Genomic DNA, 25085 nt, shown 5'->3' with positions numbered 1-25085 from the left:
AAATCTTATCTTCTCAGAGAGCCTTGTCTGATTATTGTGTTTTAAATGTTATCGCTCATGTCAATTTTTTCTCCTTCACATAATCCTACTTACTTCCTTTATATTGCTCACCATAATTACCTTGTCTATTTCTTTATTTTATCTCTCATTCCACTAAAATATAAATGCATGAAAAAAGAAATCTTATATACCATATACATCTCTATATGCCTACATGTCTGACAGATTTATTGGCACACAGTAGGCATTCAATAAAAACATCAAAATAAATATTAAAATGCAATTGATAAAGAATGAGAGAGAGAGAGAGAGAGAGAGAGAGAGATGGAGAGATGGAAGGAAAGAAGGGAGGACTCCCTACAATATGTGATGTAAGCATGAAAGTGTGATTATCCCTACTTATACATTAGAACACTTTGTAACTCAGTGTTAAAGGAGGGAACCAGGACTCCACTGGTTCCCGCAACTAGGATCAAGGTCTTCTGATTTCTAGTCCAGTGTTCATCACAGCATAACACTGTCTTTCAACCTTCTCTGACTGATGTGGTTCTTTTGAAGCTAACATGCAAAACTTCGAATTTAATAATGATGCAAGGCCCCTGACGGAGAAAATGATTCTCTGTGCACTAATTGGTAAGTCCATATTTTTTTGCATTTACATCTCCCACTTGCATCTTGATTAGTAATTTCTTCCGTCAATTTAACACCCAAATTCTCTGTAATCAGTGGCATGTTATATTCTGGAATAGACTCAACGAGTCCCTGAGGCTGGCAAGACATCACTTCAATCCCTTCACCTTGGCTGCTCTCGTGGTGAACATGCCTGACTGTCGGTCCTGATTTCCTAAATCTCCTTGGAAACAGTTAGGCAGCTAGAAATACTGCCGGCATATGCTTGGCTTCGGCTCATTGCCAATACAAAAGTGCTGGTTGGTTCCAAACAGAAGCCTCACTTCTTTTCTATTATTATTGCTATTGTTATTAATATAATTTTCTTTATGTAATTAGCTCCAAAGTCCCTTTGGAGAGGTTTCATAATCTAACGAAGAGCAATTCTTTAAAATTACACTCAAATATAGTTAGTGAGGCATAAACAGTAAATTAGTATTTGATTGAAATTTCTATCCTAATAAGTAAATATGCTGTAAAGGATTGTTTGTTGTCTACCCAATCATGAATTTCTCCTTTCTCTTGCTAGAAGAACCTCAATTTTTAAATATTAGGCAGCTTGAAGTGGACAATTGTAGTGGGTGAGGTGGATCATTTATGCCCCCACCGAAACCCTATTGGATGAGTCTTGAATACCCTGTGCCAAGCCTAGCCATTCTGTTCCATTTGGCAAGCTCATGTCTCTTTGATATGGTGTAAAAGTCTCAAGAATCCAGATTCTACTGACTTTTCCAGTCTTCTCCCACTATATGCTGGGATTCAGGCACCCAGACCTAATTGGGATTTTCAAACATGCCTTTATTCTATATCCTTGCAAATGTCCTAAATCATAATTCCAACTACAAAACTCCTACTCATTCATCAAAGTACAACTCCAATGTCAACAAATAGATACATCTTTGCACGATTTTGCCATGGCAGGATTAAAATATCTATATTTCCAATGATGATTCTATATGACTCCATTATAGCACTTGTCACAATAATTTCCTATCATCTGCTTGCGTGTCTGCTTGTGAGAATCTCAGTTACTTGAGAATAAAGATCATGCCTCAAATGTCTGTGTGCTGAAAACCTAGAACAGTGTTGAAAGAAAGTACTGAAATATTTTTCAAGTAGATGACTGAGGAGACTGTATAATTGATAGAAAATTATTCCTTAATATGATTCCCCCTTCATGCTGTGCTATCCAGTTCATGGTAATTTCATATTCGACACACAGTTATTGAAACTTTTATTCTATTGTTTTACTTCCTAGATATTAATATTTCAAAGGATTTTTTTTAGAGAAAGGAATCAAAAAGATTGTTCGTAGCTTAACATCTTAAATAAACCATGGATAAATTTATAGAAGATGTTAAAATGTGGCAATTTAAAATGATATTAACTAGATTATTTGATTAATCAGACTCCAAAAATTTGTTATTAAACAAATCATTACATGCAATAGCTTAAGAATGTTTCCACTGGTTTATTATATATTTAATAAGCAGAAGGCTATTTAACTTATGGTCACAAACTAAATCAGTAAGAAATAATAATGGTGATGATGACAATAAGATTACTATAATAAGGTGGGCACATCATATTTTCCAAAGATAAGTGAAACATTATTCCCCATCCCATTGGCTTCTTCTGACCTTTACACTCCTTCCATTGAAGATAATGTTCCCTCCCCTTGAATCAGGGAGACTTTTGACTTGTTTGTAACCAAGTGATATGGCAGAAATGACAGAAATGACAGTGCATGATTTCAGAGATTAGGTTAGAAAAGTAAATATTGTATGTTCCCTGTTAACTGCACACTTATTCTTAGATTCCTAAAATGCCATGCAGAAAGCCCAACTATCCAGAGGCTATCATGCTGTGAGAAAGCCAAGCTATGTGAGAGGCTATTATTAGTAAATGTAGTTCTCCTTCATCTTTCAGCCCTCAGTCCAGGTGTCAGACATGTGAGCTAACAAACCTGTACCCTTCCTGAATTCCTTAGTATCTATTAGCATAAGAAATTGGTTGTTGTTTTATGCCAGTAAACTTAGGATAATTTGCTGTACAGCAATAATAATTGGAACAAAGAGTGTGGCAGGAATGGTTAGGTGTTCAACAAGCTTGGGCTAAAGGAAGAAGACATTCATCAGTTCTTTTGCAGTTAATTTGGGTCCCATTTGACTGCTAGCCAATGGAATACAAAGGGAAGTATGCCACATTGAGGTCTAGTTATCAAACTTCCTGTTCCTTTTACCATCTCTTCCTTTTCTGTATTGACAGTGGAGGCCAGAATATAAAGATGGCAGTATCAAAATACTGGGATCTCTGAATCACTGAGTCATCATTACCCACCAGGTAGAGACCTATGCATGAAAACTGGCTAGCATCAGACCAGTGCATAAGTAATAAATAAATTACCATTGCACTACTGGGATTTGGGGGTTTGTGTTACAGCAGCAAGCTTCTGTTAATTCTGACTAATACACCTAACAAATTTATTGTATTTGTGTTACTACATTTCTATTACTAATACAAAGTCATTGAGCACTTGCGATGTGCTAGAAAGTTTGCTTAATGTTCTGCATGTATTATCCCACTGAAACTCAGATCAAACATAATACTATGCAGGTATGTTTGTTTTCCCTATTTTATAAATGCAAAGAGGAGGAAATTCCTTGAAGATGGAGACAAACCTAAAATAAGCTTGTCTTCCAAGAGTAAAACTAGCAAAATCCATTAGAAGAGGTTAGCCACCTATAAATGTATTGTTGAATAAATTTGTGTTAAACAGGTGCTCTGAATGTATTCCTAAGCCACTAATTTTAGTAATAATAAAGTATGTGCAAAAGTCCCTGGTTTTATTTATATACTAGAGGCCCAGTGCACAAAATCATGTGAGACCCAGACCCGCCACGCTGCGAGACCCATCAATGCACCTCCTGGTGACGGGTCGTTTGGTCATTTGGTCATTATGGCGTTACGGCATTACAGTCACTGGCTTTTTATAATATATATATTTTAGTAAACAGACTACTATAGACTGGTTAAAATGTATTTTACAGCCATCTTGTAAGGGTTAGAAATAATTTTTGTTATAGTATCTCTCTATATTTTATGACTTTAATTAAATTTCTGATTTCTGTTCCAAACACTGCAATATAAGACAGTATAAAACACATTTTAATCATTAAATTTGTGGATAATTGTGATTTTTTCGGGGCTTATACCACCAAGGGACTGATAATGGGGGATGATGTACATAAAATGTACTTCAGTGAGTTCCACATACTCCATTCTCAAGGATCTTTTTTCTTCCACAATCCAAGAGCTAATGCATATAATTAAGAAGTTTCATCAGAACTGTTCTACAATAGTCATCACTTTTAAAGAGGGATCTTGTCATCTGCACAGGTAAAATGCAGGACTGTTTAAGACAGCTACATATAGCTAACGTTATCGAAGCTTATACTGGGACAAATAGCATCGACACAGACCTGCACGTGCATTTATGATCACATTAGTGACCCAAAGTACAATACTTAGTAGAAATCCTTATTACTTTCAAACCCATCTTAAACCAAATATCAAGTAAATTTTAATTCTTTGTGAAGTATTTATCCAGTTAGTTTCTTATTGTCTATCGCTTTTGTAATATAAAATATAATGAGTAACATTTTCCTTGCCCTTAATTCTGTGAGGTCCAGTGATTATGCTTCAAACAAATGTCATATTTGGCAACCAAATCAATCATTTTACTCAACTGTAAGAAGTTTAACATCTGCTTTTACCTTAAAGGTCTAAAAAACCCTTTCTTTCATGTAGCCTATATTCTCATATGGGGAAACAGGCAATATAAAAAAAAGTACATAATTTGTCATGATGAACACTATACAAACTCGTGTGACAAGATAGAGGGCTACTAAGTGGGAGATGCTCTTTTTTATATGATTCTATTTGGGATCTATGCAGCATGTTATGTAAGGGAATGATAGATCTGATTAAAGAAGTCTACTGTGCAAATTCTTGGAGAAAGCATATCTAAGTGGAAAGATGCCAAGGTGCAGGCAAGTCTGGGAATTGGAGGAACAGCAGGGGGGCTGTGCATCTGAAGGGGAAGGAGCAAGGGAAAGAGTTGTATGCAAAATGCTCTTCAACAAATTGCCCAAAAAGTGATTTGGGGGATTTATGTGTTTATAACTGGCAATCAAAAAAAGGGAAGTCAGTAAATAGAAGGGCCACAGCTTTGTAAGAACATTGGGCTGTTTCCTTCTCCTGAGTCAAGGAAAATGTCCTGAACCAGGTGCCTGAAAACCCTGGATCTCATCCTGTGACTCCCCACATCAGTGTGTGACCGCAACTGCATCATTTCACTTACAGAACTTTTGCTATCATACTCCAGAATATTCCTCCCTTCGAAACACCATCATTTACTTTACAAGTGCTGCAAATAAAAAGTTCCCCATATCTCTCCTATCAGTTACACCAAAGTCTCTTCTAAGAGTCGTCACTTCATAAATTGTATTTCTCAGGTTCTTTTCTCTAGAATATCCTTAACTTTCTAAAAGTTACTTTTGAAATGTAGGCAAGCAGCCAAACAACTTATTTGAGGTAAGTGATCAGCACACCATAAGATTTTTTTAAAGATAAAAACAAAATATAAAGTAATAAAAACTTACTAGGTTTAATATTTACTACAAATTTACTAATGTATTCAATTACTAATGCAAGTTTATTTATAACTAGTGGTCCGGTGCACAAAATTCGCGCACAGGAGGGCATCCCTCAGCCCGGCCTGCACCCTCTCCAATCTGGGATGCCTTGGGGGATGTCCGACTGCTGGCAGTTGGACATCCCTCTCGCAATCCGGGACCATTGGCTCCTAAGTACTCACCTGCCAGCCTGCCTGGTCACCACCTAACCACTCTGCCTGCTGGCCTGCTCGCCCGCAACTGCCCCCCCCCCCCCCCCGCTGGCCTTCTCACCCCCAACTGCCCTCCCTTCCTGGCCTGATCACCCCTAACCACCTCTGCCTTGGCCCCGCCAACATGGCTTTGTCTGGAACTACGTCCGGAATGTCTCCCGGTCTAATTAGCATATTTCCCTTTTATTAGTATAGATAATTGATAAAAAATCATTTAAAAGTGAACTTATCAGAAACAAGCAACAACACAAAATCTCTTTAGATTCCACAACTGAACATCTTCGCCATAATATCCTTCTATTCACAATGCCAGCCATTTCCCTTGAAGGCATTTTCAAAGAGAGATGCTTGGTTTCTTATACTCAGCTACTTTTCCAGTCAAAGGCCCTGAGCAGCGCTTGTGCAGAGGTCTCTGAGCGCAGGCTGCATCAAAGCCTTTTTGACCATGCACTCTCCTGCCAGCTCGGTGGCTTTGACCCTTTGGTGAAAGAGCACTTCCCAGCATGACTTCAAGCTGAGCATTCTTCTCCCAACAGGAGCAACAGAGATCACTGACTAGTGCTTTGTTGCTAAACCAACATGCTTCTCAATGAACACTCTTTCTTACCCTAGTCACCTCTGTTCCCTTAGTCGTCCGAAGTCCCTCCAAGTACTGTACACAGCGGGAAGGCCATGAAGTGCGCCGAGAGCACAAAATGTCAGCACTTGCTGACCAGTGCCAGCAGACAGTCCACTTTTCCTTACCGTCAACCCTGGCTTCAGAGAAAACAGCATGAGCCTCGCTACAGAATTCTCCCCACGAACCTTTGATTTCAATTTGCATATAAAGCTAAGGTTGCATTGCTGTGGGTCTTTTATGAAGTTCCCTTAAAAAGCCCCCCTGGTAACTGGCTTCTTTACAAACTGGCTCTGACATTATAAAGGAGTCCCGTCACTTCCAAAAAGAACAGAGTGTTTTATCCGGGATACCCTGGCAAGAGTCCTGTGAGCATGAAGAGTCGAGTGACTAAGATGAATGCAGGAAATCTGCTTAAATGAAAAGGAGTAAAGCCTTTGTATGTGACATAAATTTGAAAGGGTGCCTGAATAGATTCTCCACAGTCAACAAAAGGTCTGCAAAGCAAGCAGAGAGGAAGCTACCATTTGATAAGTTAGGCCCACGGAGAGCAGGTGTTCCCTGCGGTTGGAAAACCTGGCTTGATAAGGAACTGTGATCATTAGTGCCTGGGCCCTGCAGAATGTCACCCAGTGGGTGGGGTGCAGCACTGGCCTCAAGCAGTATATTCAAGGCCCAGAAACTAGAATGAACCTAATTTATCATCCAAATTGGATACTTTTGACAGGAAAGGGGGTATAATCCAGATTTCTCCTAAGGAAACCAAGGCATATACTCACCTTACTTCACTGTATGTTAAACTCACTTAGCAAATACTTATTTTATGAAAGCTCAATTATAATCCAATAATCTTTGGACAAATTGTTACTACTATAACTTAAAGAAAAGAACAAGTAAAATGGTTGAATAAAGTTAATGAATTTCAACATCACATAAACCTCAAAAATGGAATTTTAAAAGGTATGTTAATCAAAGGGTAGTCTAAAATTTAATTTTACCTGCTGATTGAATGATGTAAAAATACCGAGGAGAATATAAAAAGTTCCTTACAGCTTTTGGAGAAGGATGAGTAACTAAAGGACTCTATTTGCAGAGGAGCAGGGTGTACATATGATACTTGCAAAGAAAGAAGCACAGTTAGTTTGACACATAAAAGAAGGATTTAAAAATTAGAGCGCATAGGAGAATAGAAGCCCTCAGGGCAGACAGGAGGATGGAGAAAGGAGCCTGGAATTCCAGACTGGGACTAGGAAGACTAAGCAAGGAACTTGGAAGAAAAGACAATTTTAATATTCAAATAATTTGGACAATTGGATTTAAAAGGAAAAACTAATAAAGGGGTGATTGAATCCTTGGAAAAGCCAATCAAGACTTTGGTAAAGAGATGAAACAGAATATTTAAGATAAGCGTCAGTTAAGGCAGACGGTAAATGTCTTAGGCTTTGTGAGCCATGCAGTCTCTTGGCCTTTACTCCACCTTGCCTGACCACTGTAGCACAGAAAGCCAGATGGACACGAGTGTGGCTGTATTCCCAAAATTAGAATTTCATATAATTTCATTTGTCAAAAATATTCTTCTTTCATTTTTTTTCAACCATTTAAAAATATTAAAACTATTCTTCACCCATAGGCCATACAAAACAGATGGTGGACCATATTTGCCTCACAGGTCATAAGTAGGTTTGATCTAAGATAATACAGAATGATTCACAAAAATGAGAAATACAAATCAACAAAAAAGGAAACCATACATTAGAAATATTTGGCAAGCAGCCAGGTGTAAAGTAGAAAGATGTTAGTTTTTTCAGATTCTACATGTCAGCATTTTCAGTAGTCCATGCACACCTTTCTAATTAGTCCTAATACATACAGTTTGGTAGGACTTTACCTAGTTAAACTGTTTTCTAAGATGCAGGCTGCTGGATAAAACATTATTTTTTAAAAATAAACTTCATCAATGTAATTTACATGCAACTTTAGGTGTACAGTTTGATCAGTTTTGACAAATGTGTAGATCCACATGACCACCTTGGTTTAGATTCCATTGCATTGGAGCATGGACATCCTCATTTGGTTCCTCATCTTAGGGGAGAATATTTTATCCTTCATTTTTAAGCACAATGATGGCTGAAAATAGTAATTTAATAGTATGCATTCATTTCCCCTATAGTGAAGAAACTAACAATACCGTGTAAAATAACAATAGCTATGGCAACACATAAAACAGACTTGAATACATGTCCTTTTTATTTTACACAATATTATTTTTACTATTTCTTCATTTTTGCACTTAATTCCACAGAATTCTAACTGTACAAGATGTACACTAATTCTACACTAGCTAGTGACTGACACAACCAGAGCCTCTTCCTCCAGTAGTTTCAATGTGAAATTTCAGAGAGACAAACAAGCAGCTTGGTCCAGAATACATATAAAGCAAAAGGATTTTCTGCAGTCAAGAGGAAAAGAAGTTATGGAGGAGAATGAAAGGAGTTCAGAGAAATCATGACAGTGCACATAATATAAATTAAGAAAATCTACACTAATAAAAGAGTAACATGCTAATTGACCGTACCTTCATGACGCCCACCAGCCAATCAGGAGTATGCAAATTAACCCAACAAAGATGGTGGATTAATTTGCATACACAGGCGCGGAGCGGCTGGGGGCGGGGCGGGACGGCTGCATCATCGCCATGGTGACGACACAGGTGTTCCACACCACCCCAGCCGCTCTGGGCCTCTGGGCAGTGTGGGAAGGCAGAAAGGCAGCTCCAGCCAGAGCGAAGGCGGTGCTGGCAGCCAGGGGAAGGAAGGCCCATTCTTGCATGAATCTTCATGCATCGGGCCTCTAGTTATATATAATTACAGTAAAATCCACAAATATATGTTTCTATAGGTACAGTAGAATTAGACACAAAAGGTCTTTCAAATTTATTTTTGTTTTTCAAAAATAAATTTCCATCAAATGAGATATTGAAAGTATGTTCCTATTCCTTGAAATATGAATTTAGAAAACTTACAGAAAACCTAAACTTAGTGGTGATCCTGAACATCTTGCACATTTGGTTTTCCAAAGTGTCTCTATTTTCCATGTGCTTTTGATGAGTCACAAGTGGAAATTCACAAACAAAATATACAAAGTCTACATTCTAAATGGTACCTGTTGCGAGATGAATTTTTGCTGACTTTCCCCCTCTTTTTGAGGGTATTTCATTGCTAGACACCCATGTTACTCTCTCAAAATTGAATTAATTTGTTCTTTTTAAATTTCCTCTATTTCTGGTTAAGCACCTTTTACGGGAAAAAAAAAAAAAGCCACTGACAGTTTTTTGTGTATGTTTCAAGAGGTTAATAAAAACAAAATGCAGGGCCCTAACCGGTTTGGCTCAGTGGACAGAGCATCTGCTCCTAGACTGAAGGATCATGGGTTTGATTCTAGTCAAGGGCACATTCCTCAGTTGCAGGCCCAATTCCAGGCCCTGGTCGAGGCAAGTGCGGGAGGCAACCAATCAACGTGTCTCTCTCACATCGAAGTTTCTCTCTGTCTCTCCCCCTCCCTTCCACTGTTTCTAAAAATCAATGGAAAAATATCCCTAAGGATTTTTTAAAAATGCAGAATTTTAATACTAAATTAAAGTAATATAGATTCAAAAGCACAATATGCATTAGATAATCTATATTTCAAATACCCAATGTTAATAAATGTAGGTCTCTTCTTATATAAACAGTATTTGAGAAAAATGTAAATATTTGTTCTGAAACTCACCCTTCAAGTTATTCTTTGAATTTTGACTATGTTGCTCTGTAGACATAGGTCTAAGGCGTCTATAGTTAACATTATTCAAATACAGAATAGGCAAAAATAATAGGCAGCTTCAGTAAATATAATAGTATATTTATAGTGGTAATAGTACTGCAGCTATCTTCTTATAAGAGACTATTATCTATAAAGTATTAATATATTTCTATTAGCTCATTTCATCAGCATAATAATCTTTTAAAGTAGTTTTAATACCAAATTCATTTTATTAAGGAGGAAACATGTTCAGTAAGATATATTACTTGATTTAGTCTTAACCATTATATTATACTAGAGGCTCAGTGCATGAATTCATGCATGGATGGGGTCCCTTGGCCTAGCCGGTTATCAGGGACAATGGCGGGGGGGCGGGGGAGGAGAGGGCAGCCGGCCAAGGGGAGGGACCATGGGAGGTTGGCTGAGGGAGTGCACTGAACACCAGGGGGCAGCTCCTGCATTGAGTGTCTGCCCCCTGGTGGTCAGTGTGTGTCACAGCAACCAGTCATTTGATTGTTCGGTCACTTAGGCTTTTATATAGATAGATAGATGGGCTCCTAATAACTATAAAATGTATTTATAGATTTGAAACACCAAATAGAAAAAAAAAATATTCCCTACTCTACAACTTCATTTTCCACAAGCTAGAATACAGCAGAGATTAGTAGTAATAAATGTCACAGTATTTATCTTAAAACTTTAAAAATATAATCCAAAGTATTGCTAAAATAATTATTCAACAAAATAAATATTAAAGGCAGATATAGTCATAATTTTATTACACAGCTTATAAGATACCAGGCTCTGAACTTAAGTTAGTATTTTATTGTCTCAAGGGCACTGAAGAGCACCGATGAAAATTCAGAGATAAGGTAGGATTTTGCAACACTCACAAACATTCTCAAGATCATACCCTATCCCTCCCCGAACTTGCATAATTATAAATGTATTCTCCTAGTGCTGACACTCTTTAGATATACTCCTCACATGCTTTGCATTTTTAACAGGATATTGGTTAGCATTAAATTGGACCTTATAAAGAGATTGATCTGGTTATACCAGATTAATTGTATCTATGACAAAGGGACAGTCCTCAAAGGGGGGAAACAAGTGATTTTCATTAATTGTGCACCTCCGTTAGACTTCTATTCTCAACCTCTAATCCAATTAGCAAATACAGAGCTGTGTGGCTCATCCTCCAAGGAATCCCTATAGAAGTTCTGTTGAGGATCCCAAGAGGCTGCCTCGAAGATGGGTCTCTGGACTATCTTCATGGCTTCAAGCATTATCTGTTTTATAATTTGGCCCTCAAGTATGTTTGAAGAAAAAATATATCTACCTCAAAATAAATAAAAAATTCTTTCAAACCATATACTTACTGATATGATCTCAGCTAGACAGAACATAAGACTCTAAGGGTGCTTAATATTAACACCCTTATCTGGAGCTATTAGCAGAGATTATAGTCAGATGAAGGGCCATGATAGTAATATATATTATATATAAATAATTTATCTTTTTTGTTGAAAGTATGACAGATATCCCCCTTTTCCCCACCCACTGATCCCCTCCACTTCCCACCCGCCTGCCCCCTGCCCGCCCCCCCTCCCCCAGGCCTACTGCACTATTGTCTGTGTCCATGGATTATGCATATATGCATACAAATTCTTTGGTTAATCTCTTCCCACCTACCCACTTCCCTCTGAGATTCCTCAGTCTGTTCCATTCTTCCATGTCTCTGGATCTAATTTGTTCATCAATTTATTTTGTTCATTATATTCCACATGTAAGTGAGATCACATGGTGCTTGTTTTATTTGTAATCTATATGAAGAAACTAAAATTATCATCTCATTTTTCTACCCGATGCTAATTTAGGTATGTTCAGCAACCAAATGTAAAAGCAACATGATAAATTACATAAAAACCCATTTAGAAATACAATGAAGTTTAACTGGATCAAAATTTAAGACCAAGAGCAAACACATCAAATTAAAATGGAGAAGAAATATACAGGCCAAAAGAGGGTAAAAATATACATTTTTAAAGTCATTGTCTACCCAACAATCATGGTTTTTAAGAGGGGAAAAAATAGGCTAACAGCCGTTGACTTTATTAATAGCAATAACATAAAGGACAAGTTTTCTACTTTATTTAACACTGGACAGGCCCTAATTAGAATATACTTTTTGATAGTCTCATTTGAGAAGCTTGTTGAAAAGTAAGAACTAGCAAAGAACACAACATACTAAATTATTCCTATGAGAATAAGCTAAAAGAAATTGAAGTATTTACTTTAAAAAAGAGATGACTATGAAAAAAATTATTGCCCTATAAGGCTATTAATAATTACAATAAATTGTTTTGCTGCCCTGCAGAGGAATGCTCAAGATGAGGGGTATATAAAAATAATGACAAAATGATGTGATGTGCTATAAGTGATGCATTTTGATAATAAGGACATTTTTAAATAATGCAACATCCAAATGGGAGACATTATAAGACTTTTTTTTACCCCTTTCCCAGGAAAAAAGTGCATTCCCAACACTGGTTCACCTATGCTACTTCACTGGTTTATCTTCTCAAATCTCCACCCAGGACACTGGAAATGTAGGGGTTTCACTGTGCTAAGACTATTTGCTAAAGTTCATGTGTCTTCATACTCTCAGTGTTTCTACCTATTCTAGTTCTAACTATCCTTCCAACTTTGGGTTATTGTTAATCCACTAGTGCACACAGGTAAAGTAAAATCCTTTGTTAGAAGAAGAATGAATTTGGTAAAAGTACTTTGCAGTTCAGACATAGCACTGATACAGGGACATGGCTCTCAATCACATATGAACAAATACTTCCAGGCTGCTCACACATATGTACAGTATATCCTGAGGTTTCTCTCTTATATGTATAATTAGCTTGCTTTCAGGTTTTCTCAAGCTCTGGATAGATTTTATATATTTTTTGTTTGTTTGTTAATCCTCACCCGAGGCTATTTTCTCCATTGATTTTTTAGAAGGGAGGGAGAGAGACACATCAATTGGTTGCCTCCCACACACGCCTTAACCTGGGCTGCAGATCGAGCCTGCAACTCAGGTAAGTGCCCTTGATTGGAATAGAACCTGAAACCCTCCAGTCCATGGGTGGATGCTCTAACCACTGAACAACTGGCTAGGGTGATCTTATATCTTGACACCTCTAGTTTTTCTCTCTAATTTCTTCCATCAGCCTGCCAAGCTCCTTGACTTTTGTTGACCCCTCTTCTTACAAGGTCTCCAAATGATTCCATTTTTATGGACTGCTCAGCGCGACCTAACTATAACATTCAGGCCCACAGGATACGAGTGATGCTCCTCCCATATCCCTGGGGCACTTCTGGTTCCATTTTATAATCTCAAGAACAGTCAAACCCAGAAGCTTTCAAACAGAACTCACTCTACTCATACTTAATTTCACTCGCGGGTCTTGCTGAATCCTCTACTAAAGCACCTGCCACTCTGCCGGAAGGTTGTGTATTTTGGCCACAAGGGCTTGACTGGCTGAGGTGGGAGGCTCTGGTGACACCTCTGAAGAGAGGTAACCTTTCACCAATCAATAAGTAGGTGGATATATTGAATTTTTGAGATAATTCTGAGGCAGGGTCTGTAGTACCCCCCATCCAAGTTCCCCAGCAGTATCAAGCCCCAGTTGCTCATAGTGACTCATAAATACCCCTTATTGCTTCCCTCCCTTTCCAGCCTCACTTTCCCCGTCTCACTTTTTCCTAAATAGACTAATGGTGAACACAAATCCTTACCACAGTGTCTGCTTCCAGATAACCCTATCCTAAGATAAAGTATCTCTATATCATTTTCTGTACATTTTCCAAAGAACTTCCACTGTTTTTAAAATAACATGTAGAAAACAATCCACATTCACATTTAAGTAAAAACAAATAGTCCTGGTCTCTGTATATGCAGTGTGCCCACAACCAAGGGCTCATCCTGGGGAAGCAAACATACCCTTGGGAAGATGGCACATATTTCCCCAGAGAGACAACTCCCAGCTTCAAGTGAGACTTATTACAGAAGACTGTGATTCTCTGATCTAGTATGAATGGGATTGGCCATAGAAATAACTTCTTGTGAACACATTATCCTACCAATATCACTACAGTGATCAGAAAGATTCTTTCCTTTCTGCTCAAGACAAGAAAGCAAATGACTATATGTATTTTTCTTTGGCTCCTGATCATGCTATGTGACAGTTCAACAAATTCTGCATACAAGGAATCCCATCATTTCCGCACACAGGGCAGTTAAATGTGCTCATTTGCATAAGTTATAACCAAATACACAAGTAAAAGTATTGCTTGTGACAGTAGATCTGACTTTGGGGATGCATATGAATTTCTCAATTTTTAATGGATTTCAGCATTGACATTATGGCATAGAAATAAAACATTTCTTGTAAGCATTCTAGGCATTCCAGCTGGTAACAAATGTTGCGATAGATAATTCAATGAAAGGTAAAGCAAACTTACCCGAATCATCATGACTGAACATCTGATATCATGAATTGTATCATAGATCTTCTTTGAGATGTCCACAAATTGATTATCATCAAACACATCCAAAGAGTTCTTATTTAGGGCTTCCAAAGCAACATTCACTTGTGTTACAAACTCAGGAATTGCTGTAATTGATAAGATAATATTGTCTTGTTTATATTTTCTGATTTCTAAACTTTCCAAGAAATGGAGAATCATATTTTTAAATAAATATTTGATTAATATAATCATAATTATTTTTTTAATGTAGAGAGACAAGACATTTTGAAATTTCCAAAAAGTTAAAAGAATCAATGACAAAAAGAGTCAATTTTATGGAAATATTTTTAAAGATTATCTTTTTTCCTTTACATCATTTTTGGTTTTAGCCAAGCCTGGGACCATGTTATCATTTCTCATCCTATCCAATATGAGCCTCAAGATATCCCAAAAAGAATTGATATAAATAACAGCTGAAATTGTAAACATGAAGGTATTTAAAGAAATGATTTGAGTTACTAAATAGAAGAAAACTTCATTATATATACTAATTATGTATCATAGGAAAAATAGAAATACTGTAAACTTTCTTTGGTAAGATTTTTTTCCCTATCAACAAATCAAAAAAATCGCCGATCTTATATGCATTATATTTCTAGCTAAAATAACATAACATTGAATGAGTGTAGGGATGCATCTACCAGGAAGGCCAATCCAGATTGTCATTTTCATTAAGATTTAAAAATTATCTTCATTTAGAACATTCATTAACTCTACACTATATTTAAGTCACTTTTCTAATTGTCCACTGTGATTGATTCTTTTTTTAAAAAAATATATTTTATTGATTTTTTACAGAGAGGAAGAGAGAGGGATAGAGAGTTAGAAACATCGATGAGAGAGAAACATCGATCAGCTGCCTCTTGCACACCCCCTACTGGGGATGTGCCCGCAACCAAGGTACATGCCCTTGACCGGAATTGAACCTGGGACCCTTGAGTCCGCAGGCCGACGCTCTATCCACTGAGCCAAACTGGTTTCGGCACTGTGATTGATTCTTAAAAAACAGCCCAAGTATTAATCTGTGGTTAATAGTTGAATGACAAAGACACAGAGAACTCAATAATCCTGCCCAGGGTCATTCTGCTGATACATAACAGAAATTGAACTCAGACTGCCAGAATGGAGAGTCTACATTAAAGCACTATACTGTATTATATTATGTTTAGATAATCTCTGTGCCACGTGAAGATGGAGGAAAAAAGCAGATGAAAGCAATGATTCCAAACCTGGAAGATAGAAATCCTTTATCTGGAAATGTTGGTGATATACACAGAAACTCCTATTATTTAGTGCCCCTTATTTTTTCACCTACTAAAATGTATCATCTCTACCCTACTTCTTAGCCACTATACCCATCAGGTTTATCCACTGTGCTCTTCTCTCTGTCCATTCTCTAGGCTCATTGTCCAATAAAAAGTGGCACCTGGCCACATGCGGTTATTAAAAATTAAATTTCTTAAAGTTAAATGAAATGTAAAATTCAGTTCCTCAATCATGCCACATTTTAAGTGCTCACTAGACATGTGTAGCTATTGACTACTGTTTTGAGAGTGGAGACATGAAACATTTCTATCACAGAAAATTCTACTAGATAATGCTACTCGATAGTGAGATTCCATCCAACAGTGTCTTACTTCCAGTGGATGGGATAACAAAGCCAAGGAGGAAGATCACTCACACCACAATTCCCATTCATATGGATGGGATTCCCAAACTATATCTCTAATCTGGATAATTTTTTTCTGAATTTCAGGATTGTATATCCAACTGTCCATTGCAAAATTCTATATGAACACACACTAATTTTCTTCTATTTTCTCTTTTATTATTATTACTAGAGGCCCGGTGCACGAAATTCGTGCACGGGGGTCCCTCAGCCCAACCTGCACCCTCTACAATCCAGGAGCTCTCAGAGGATATCCTACTGATGGCTTAGGCCCACTCCCCATGGTTCTCTGCTCTCTGCGGGGCCTGGAGGTTTCCCTGCAGCCATGGAGATGAAGCCCCCATGCCCTGCTGTCGCTCTCTGCCTGCTGCCGCCATGTGCCATGTGAAGGAAGCCCCAATGCCCTGCAGTGTGCTCTGTCTGCCAGGCCTGGGGGCTTCCCAGACACGGACACACTAAGGAAGCCCCCATGCCCTGTTGTCCAGGCTCTGTCTGCGGGGCCTGGGGTTGTTCCCACCACCACTGCCCACTAAGGAAGCCCCCAAGCCCTGCTGTCTGGGCTCTGTCTGCCATGTCTGGGGACTTCCCTGCCACTGCCCCACTAAGGAAGCCGCCATGCCTGGCATGCAGGGCCTGGCGGCTTCCCAGCTGCCGAGATCAGGAAGCCGCCATGCCCTGCTCTGCTGGCACTGGAGTCTTCCCAATGGCCCACCGGCTCCATGTGAGCAGGGCCTGGCGTCCTCCCGATCGCCACGGCGACCATCGGGAAGACCCCAGGCCCTGCTCCTCCACCAGCTCCGTGCGCGCAGGGCCTGGCAGCTTCCCGCTGCCACAGCACTAAGGAAGCCGCCATGCCCTGCTCTCAGTGCTCTGTTTGCTGGTGGGACAGGACAGACACTCCAGCAGTGGGGCTGAGGGGACTGGGCGCCGCCATCTTGTGGGTATGGGGCCGCCATTTTGTCGCGGAGTGGCACCTAATTTGCATATTGCTCTATTATTAGATAGGATTATTGTTGTTATTATTATTATTATTATTATTATTATTATTATTTCAGAGAGGAAGGTAGAGGGAGAGAGAGATAGAAACATCAATGATGAGAGATAATTACAATCCAGGATTGCTGGCTTCCAACCACTCACCTGCCTACCTGCCTGCTTGCCTCTAACTGCTTTTGCTTGCCAGCCTGATTACCCCTAACCACTTCCCTGCCAGCTTGATCGATGTCTAACTACTCCCCTGCCAGCCTGGTCACCCCCAACTGCCCTCCTCTGCAGGCCTTGTCCCTCCCAACTGCCCTCCCCTGCAGGCCTGGTTCCTCTCAACTGCCCTCCCTTGCAGGCCTGGTCCCCCCCTTACTCCCTTGCCCTGCACCTGGTCCCCCCCAACTGCCCTCCCCTGCAGGCCTGGTTCCCCCCATCTACCCTCCCCTGCAGGCCTGGTCACTCCCAATACCCTCTCCTTCAGGCCTGTTAGCCCCTAACTGCCCTCCCCTGCAATCCTGGTCACCCCCAACTGCACTACTCTGCCAGCCTGGTCACCTCTAACTGCCCTCCCCTGCTGGCCTGAATGCCCACAACTGCCCTCCCCTGTTGGCCATCTTGTGGTGGCCATCTTGTGTCCACATGGGGGCAGCCATCTTGTGTGTTGGAGTGATGGTCAATTTGCATATTACCCTTTTATTAGATAGGAGGATATAATAAAAGGCTAATATGCAAATAATGACTGGTTGCTATGATGTGCACTGACCACCAGGGGGCATTCGCTTAACACAGGAGCTGCCCCCTGGTGCTCAGTGTGCTCCCACAGGGGGAGTGCCACTCAGCCAGAAGCTGGGCTCACGGCTGGTGAGCACAGCGGTGGCAACAGGAGCCTCTCCTGCCTCTGTGGCAGCACTAAGGATGTCCGACTGCCGGCTTAGGCCCGTGGGACATCCCGTAAGGGCTCCTGGACTGCGAGAGGGTGCAGGCCGGGCTGAGGGACCCTCCTGAGTGCACGAATTTCATGCACTGGGTCTCTGGTATAATATATAAAAGCCACAAAAATGTAGGTACATGCATCATGTTTGGTATGCATTTCAATGTGTTTTAGGTTTTGTTCACACTTGGGAATCTCCAAAAATATATTTATGTGGGCTTATAAGAACATTCAACATATTTATGGTCTCAAAACCTGGGAGGGCCTATTGTTAACAAAACGTCATTCATAATCTTCCCCACTAAAGAGTTTTTCTCACTTGCTAAACAAGTGTGCCATACAATATTTAACTATATCAACATCTTCAACCTGTTACTATATCTCTACAATAATGATATTTTCATCATCTTCTTATGTAGATCTTGGGGGGAAAAAAAAAGAAAGACAAATGTAAAATCATGTAAATGTCTAGTTTCACTGTCATGTGAGATAATGTGAGAAAGATTTAGGGAGTTTTAAGGAAAATAGCCTTTTCAGTATTGCAACATGACTTCATTTAAATTCCTCTTGGGGCTTTTTACTAATAAACTACTATTAGCTCCAATTAAAATAAAATCTTTCAGAAGCAAGTGTTTAATTTCTGAAGTACAGCTGGAAACTACTACTTTTTCACTCTAATAGCATAAGTGAACTATTCAAAGCTGATATGTAATGCATTTCTCTTTTCATTAGCTTAAACATCAGCTGTGCATGTGCTTTGCTCATACTATGGACATATGGTTGCTTGGATCAAACTGGGAGTGAATCTTTTTTAATGATTTCAAGAAAATACAAAGTGAATATAATTAAGTGGCCAGTTAATGATAATTTAGAAGGAATAACAAGTTGACAAACCTGTCTTGAATCTGTAATCTACCTAAATTTCAAGAAATTAAGGTTCACAGATAATATACCACCATGTTATACAATTATTGATCAAAAGGGAATACCTTAAATAAATGCACTCTAATCAATTGAAAGGCCAGGTAGGATAAACTCTTCTGAACTTTGGTGTATAGATTTATTAAACAAAGGTAGCCTTTTGGTCAATACATTGTCAGCTTTGAGTTTAAATTACCTTGTCTGTTTTATACTGCCAAATTCGAAGGCAGTTCTCAACTCTTTAGAGGTCTATATGTTCTCTATGGACTTCATTCAGAATATAAAGAATAGCTAATATTCTTTGTACACCCATCTTGGCACTATGCTACGCATTTTACATAAATTGACTCATTTAATCTATACCACAGCCCGTGAGGCAGGAAATATTACTATCCTGATCTTGCTGATGAGAAAACTGAGGTTACACAGCTAGTAATTGGTTGGCTGGTAACTGGGATCTCAAAGCTGCACTGTTACCTTTTGATAAGTAAAATCCTTGGGGCTTCTAGATTTCAGTGTACCTGGGAGAATAAATGTTAATTGTCTGGCAATGAGGTTAACAAACCTATAGAGCCAACTTCGCCTAGGCCTTGAGCCTTCTCTGGTAGTGATCCAAGAATATTTTATCCCTTCTTAATCCTTGCTGTTATTTATTTATTTATTTATGTTAATTCTCATTTGAGGCTATTTTTCCATTGATTATATAAGAGAGTGGAAGCGGGGGGTGGGAGACACAGAGAAACATTGATGAGAGAGAGACACATTGATTAGTTGCCTTCCACATGTGTGTGACCAGGGAAGGGCCAGGACATTCAACATACTTATGGTCTCAAAACCTGGGCTGGCCTGCTACCAAGGTATGTTCCCTTGACTGGAATCGAACCCAGGACCCTTCAGTCCAAGGGCCGACACTCTATCCACTGAGCCAAACCAGTTAGGGTGATCCTTGCTATATTTATTTCATGCATTTGAAAGTAGGTGAGGGTACATAGTTATTCTTTTTTTATAGTTCAAAAGAGAATTCAGACTCCTTATAGGTCATCATCTCCAATGATGTCACCAAATTATGTTTCCTATCATGAATAAAATGCATAGTAAAACAGTATTTCTAATTATACTATCATTTTTGAAAAATACCCATGATAGAGGAATTTGGCTTTGGAAGTTAACATATGCTGTCACCATTGCTTTACATTATCCTGAGTAAGTGGGAAGAAAGCGATCATGGCAGAAAGTGCAATTAAGCATATGCATGACGTCGACAAATGCCTCATACCCTTCTTTAAAAAAAAAAAAAAAGTCATTGAACAAACTTTTATTACCATGGTTCATATTTTTTTTAATATTTAGAAAGCCAATATTATGCATGAAAAATGTGTTTGATCCTAACAGATTATATATCATAAAATGCAATGACTGGGTGAGAATTTTGCCATTTATCAAATGGAAAAAATCAAGGATCTGAGTGAATGAGTACTTTATGAAACATTACATAGTTATTAAGAGCAGTACTTCCAACCATACTATTCAACTCTACAGCTACCTTTCAAGCCTTTGGAATATCTCCAAAAAATAACTAAAAGATAAGATACCAAAAAGATAAGACTTTGTCATGGCTTCATAATACTGATAATTTTCTCCCCCTGTGGCTGAGATCATTTTTCTACATATGAAACTGGATCACCTAATTAGCCTGACTCTCCAGCTTTGGGTATCATCAGTGATAGAAAGTTAGCTCTTTCCACAGAGCTAAAATTTAAAATCTTGATGTTTATAAATAATTTTAATATTATTAAATAATATTCATGGATTTAAAGGTTTTAGAAAATAGCCTATGACTACATAATATTAGACAAAGAAGTCGCTCTTTCTCATTTTCCTCACATTATTTTCAAATTTGTTTTTGTCACAATAATTGGTTCAATTATGCCTATGCAAGCATTTAAAATTGGACATGGACTAAGTGATATTCAATGATGACCTTTGCTCCCCTTTGTATCACTGTGTTTTAATGGAGTTAACAAATTGCTTATTTTTAAAAAATTTATTAGTTTTGTTGTATTTCTCAATACAAATTCTCCAATATGTTAACGGTCAATGCAAATTTCTACATTATTAAACTTATCAAAAATCCATCAATTTAAATTTTTACCAGGTGTAAAAGCCAGCCCTCAACATGGCCCACAATGACCCCAGCCTCATGGTATTCATGTCTTTGGGTACTCCTTTCCCACACAGATCTGTGTGTCCAGTAGAATATAGTGCAAGTGATGGTATGTTATTTCTTAGGCTATGTTAAAAGTCATCAAGGATTAGATCTTGGTCATTCTGTCTCAGGTATTGCTTCCTTTGGGAACTTTAGTTGTTAGGTTGTGAACAGCTCTATAGAGAGGCACAATGACAAGGAACTTAGGTTGCTAGGCAATAGCTGGAAAGGATGTAAGACCTTGGGCCAATAGCCATATGTGTGAATCTTCTAAAACAAAAGGTGAATCCAAAAGAGCAAGACATGGGGCTGAGGAAATGGAGTCAGAAAAGCAGTGAAAGAAATGCCATGGGGATTTTATGCACGTTGTAGCATTGAGACAGTAAGTAAACATGTAGATATTTTTGAGGGGCTCATAAGACTATTTCTTATACAACATCAGCATCATCTTGTTCAGAAAGTTAAAGTACTAGAATTTTTTTGGTTTGCACCTTTTGGTTTTCTGCTATGATACAGATATAGAACTTAAGAGAATTTTTATTGTAAAAATTTAATAAATAAATGAATGAATGATTTTAGCATGGCTTTTGACAGAAGAATCGTAAATTGTTTGAAGTTGATGTCAACAGTACTTAGTTCTTGAAGGATGGACATTCAGGGATATCAGGCAAACAACAACAAAACACCAACTTCCATTAGTTTTAACTATTAAGGGTTTATGCCGTAAATTGATATGTTCTTGTGAAAATGAAAGTGACTTATATTCTTGCTGTAGGAAGGCTCAGATCTAAAATCCAAAATATGATAGTCTATCAGAAAGTGACCATCAGTTATCTGATGCATAATATTGTCTTAGGATAAGAAGACAAACATTGATTGATTGCTAAGTACCAGTGATTCTGCCAGAGGTTTGCACATTTTGAAGGCAGTAGAGCATAATGGTGGTATGTCTAGATTTGTAGTCAAACTTCCTACTTGGGAGTCACTGTTTTGTTTGTACATTATTTGCACTGTGTTCTCTGGAGTTGTGCAAAGCTATAGCTCCGAGCAAATAATAAATTCATTCCTCAGTATACTGGATGGTGACAAATGGTTTTTGAACTTTATCCTGCATCAGAATCACCAGAAGGCCCCATTAAGACACAGATGGCTGGGCCCCACCAACAGTAGGTCCAATATGGAAGCAAAATAATTTGAATCTTGACAAGTAATATTACTGGAACCACACATTGAGAATTATATGTAGCAGATATAACTGGTTGACTCCCTAACACTCATTACTAACATCTTTGTTAAAAGAACCATGAATTTGTTCAGATATTCAAACATCAAGAAAGCGATGTGGTTCTCAGCTCAGAAGTAAATCCTGATCATTACCCAGTCATTTCTCTTGTCAGTGGTTGGTTTCAAGAGACCAGACACCCTGTTCTGGCTAATAAGCATTAGGGAAGTGTGCCGGGGAAGATTTCTGGGGAAGGCTTTCCTGTTCAAAGGGAAATATCACAGAGATGACCTCTTTTCTTTCTCTGGACATTTTTTCTATCTGGATGTGACTCCTAGAACTACTGTGGCAACAAAGAAAAAAACTGTCATAACAAAATGGCAGAGAAAAGAATATATGTATCTTTGTTAGTGCTGTATTAACCCTGAACTTATTGACATGTAAACCTGTAAGCTTTCTGTTACGCAGAGTTGAAAGAAGCATAACTGATTAAATGATAATATCATGAAATCATAAACTTAAATCTATTCAAAGATGAGAAAAGTGAGACTTGGAGGATCACCCATATTGAGAGTTAATAATTTATAGAGACAACTTTCATACATAATTCTGCTGACTCCAAGGCCTATATTCTTTCCTCTGCTCTTCATACTGATGGGTATGTTTTTGACTTTTTTTTTTTTTTCATTTTAATTGTACCCATCTGGGTAATTTTTTTCTTCAAACGAAGCAGAAATTTTAAAAAGTCTCTAAATTCAAATTTTGCTCAGATATATCACAACAGATGTTTAATATCATTCTATTCCATATATTCTGCATTTAAGTGTTAGCAGGAAAAAATGGAGAAAGTTATATTTAGCAATGAAGAGGCCACAGAAAATAATAGGCCCTCATTAATAATCAAGGTTCTCTTTAAGTGTTTTAAACTCAAAAGATGTTTTTATGGCTTCTGATTTTAATTCAAGAACAAGAACATCCTATAGGATGACTACATTTCAAAAACTAAAAGAATCTTCAGAAATAAAATTAAAACTGAAGGCATAAAATATTAGCGATTTTGGAACTGAGATCATGCACCAGATCCTTTGCCCTTTCAATAACAGAGAATATGTACTTGTACATGCTTCCATTAAAAAATATTTGAGTTCTCTAATGATACCTATTTGACTCCACTATGTGAATGTTTTTGTCTTGATTCTGTGTTGTATAAGAGTAGAACTATGTATTTTCTATATTTAACCCAGATTACATAGGTTCTTTGGGATAGCTGAAATACTGATTGCTAGCTATTCTATTGCTAAAATAAAGTATTTGAATTAGGTACTTTCATCATTTCTTGTACCTTCCATTTACTGCCAATACAAAGACAACTCCCAAATTACATTTGTTTCTCATTTCTTTCCCTAGCTTCACACACATGGCCTTCAATGTGTCTATATTGCATAAACTATAAACACCTTTCAACTCAGCATATAAAAAATGAAGTCATCACCTCTTTTACCAGATGTGCCATCATTCATATATTTCCCATCTTAGTAAATGTAATTACCATCTACATAAGCATCTAAACAAGTTGGCTGTGAGTCATTCTTGCCAACCCCTCTATCTCTACTCCTCTCTACCATCAAATCGGTTCCCTTCCCCTCTATCTCTACTCCTCTCTACCATCAAATCGGTTCCCTTTTGCATCCTGGATAATTCTGAAGTCCTAATTATTTTGAAAATCCCATTATCATTGCTGTAGTACTGGCATTCCTCACCATACTTCCTATTGACTGAGATAATAGCCTCTCTAACTCATCTGCCATGTATAGTCCTCAAATCTATCCATGCCACTACAATCACAGTAATTGTTCTATCAATGTTCACCACTTCCACAACATGGTGAAACCCTTTGGCAGATACTTAAAGGATAAAAACTGAGCTTTCCATAATGGCATTTATTGTCTCCATTTTACTTATTACTCCCCTTCAGCTCCATCTCCAGTAATTCCACATCTGTCATTTTATTGCACAACCATTCAAAATAGCTTATAGCTTCCCCAACATGTCATCTTATTTACACTTCTCTACTTTCTCATTATTTCCTAAGGTATACCCTTCTTCATTACAGTCATTTCCCCCTCTCCTTTAAAAGTCAATACAGAGAACAACTGTTCAGGGAGTCTTTTAGGACTTTTCCCTTTTCTACACCCACATCTCAGACTGGGTAAGTGTTCTAAATTTGTGCTCCATATACTATTATTTGTCGCCCTGTTATATATTCTACAAAGATAAGGTACTCAGAAGATACATTTGCATAAATTGTGTGTGTGCGTCTCCTAATTGTGTGATGTCATCATCAGCTTCTCTCACTAAATTAACTCATTCCTCTTCCCATATACCTTCCACCATCAATCAATCACTAAGTCAAAAACTAAGCCTGCAGATTTAGCCTCCTATGTATGCTTCTGGTATATAACAGTTGTTCAGTAACTGTGTATTGAGTGAATACGTTTTTCTAGCTTAAGTTCTTATGATTCAGTAATCTACTTCTATGTATTCTTGGAATGGGGAAGTACTTCACCAGTTGCCTAACT

General features: G+C 38.2%; 1 protein-coding gene across 3 annotated transcripts in view; it reads right to left on the bottom strand.

The window, feature by feature from the left end:
- CTNNA3 (catenin alpha 3) overlaps nucleotides 1-25085 on the bottom strand; it is a 1396025-nt gene that overhangs the window by 251339 nt on the left and 1119601 nt on the right. For all 3 annotated transcript variants that reach the window (XM_079794118.1, XM_079794119.1, XM_079794120.1), the window contains one exon: nucleotides 14508-14659. In XM_079794118.1, coding sequence (XP_079650244.1) covers nucleotides 14508-14659 — 152 coding nt within the window. The remainder of the gene's footprint in view (nucleotides 1-14507; nucleotides 14660-25085) is intronic.

Source organism: Cnephaeus nilssonii, assembly GCF_951640355.1.
Source record: "Cnephaeus nilssonii genome assembly, chromosome: 16".
NCBI classification, from domain to species: Eukaryota; Metazoa; Chordata; class Mammalia; order Chiroptera; family Vespertilionidae; genus Cnephaeus; species Cnephaeus nilssonii.
The sequence above is the reverse complement of the archived record's forward strand: the minus strand, read 5'-3'. Positions and strand labels throughout refer to the sequence as shown.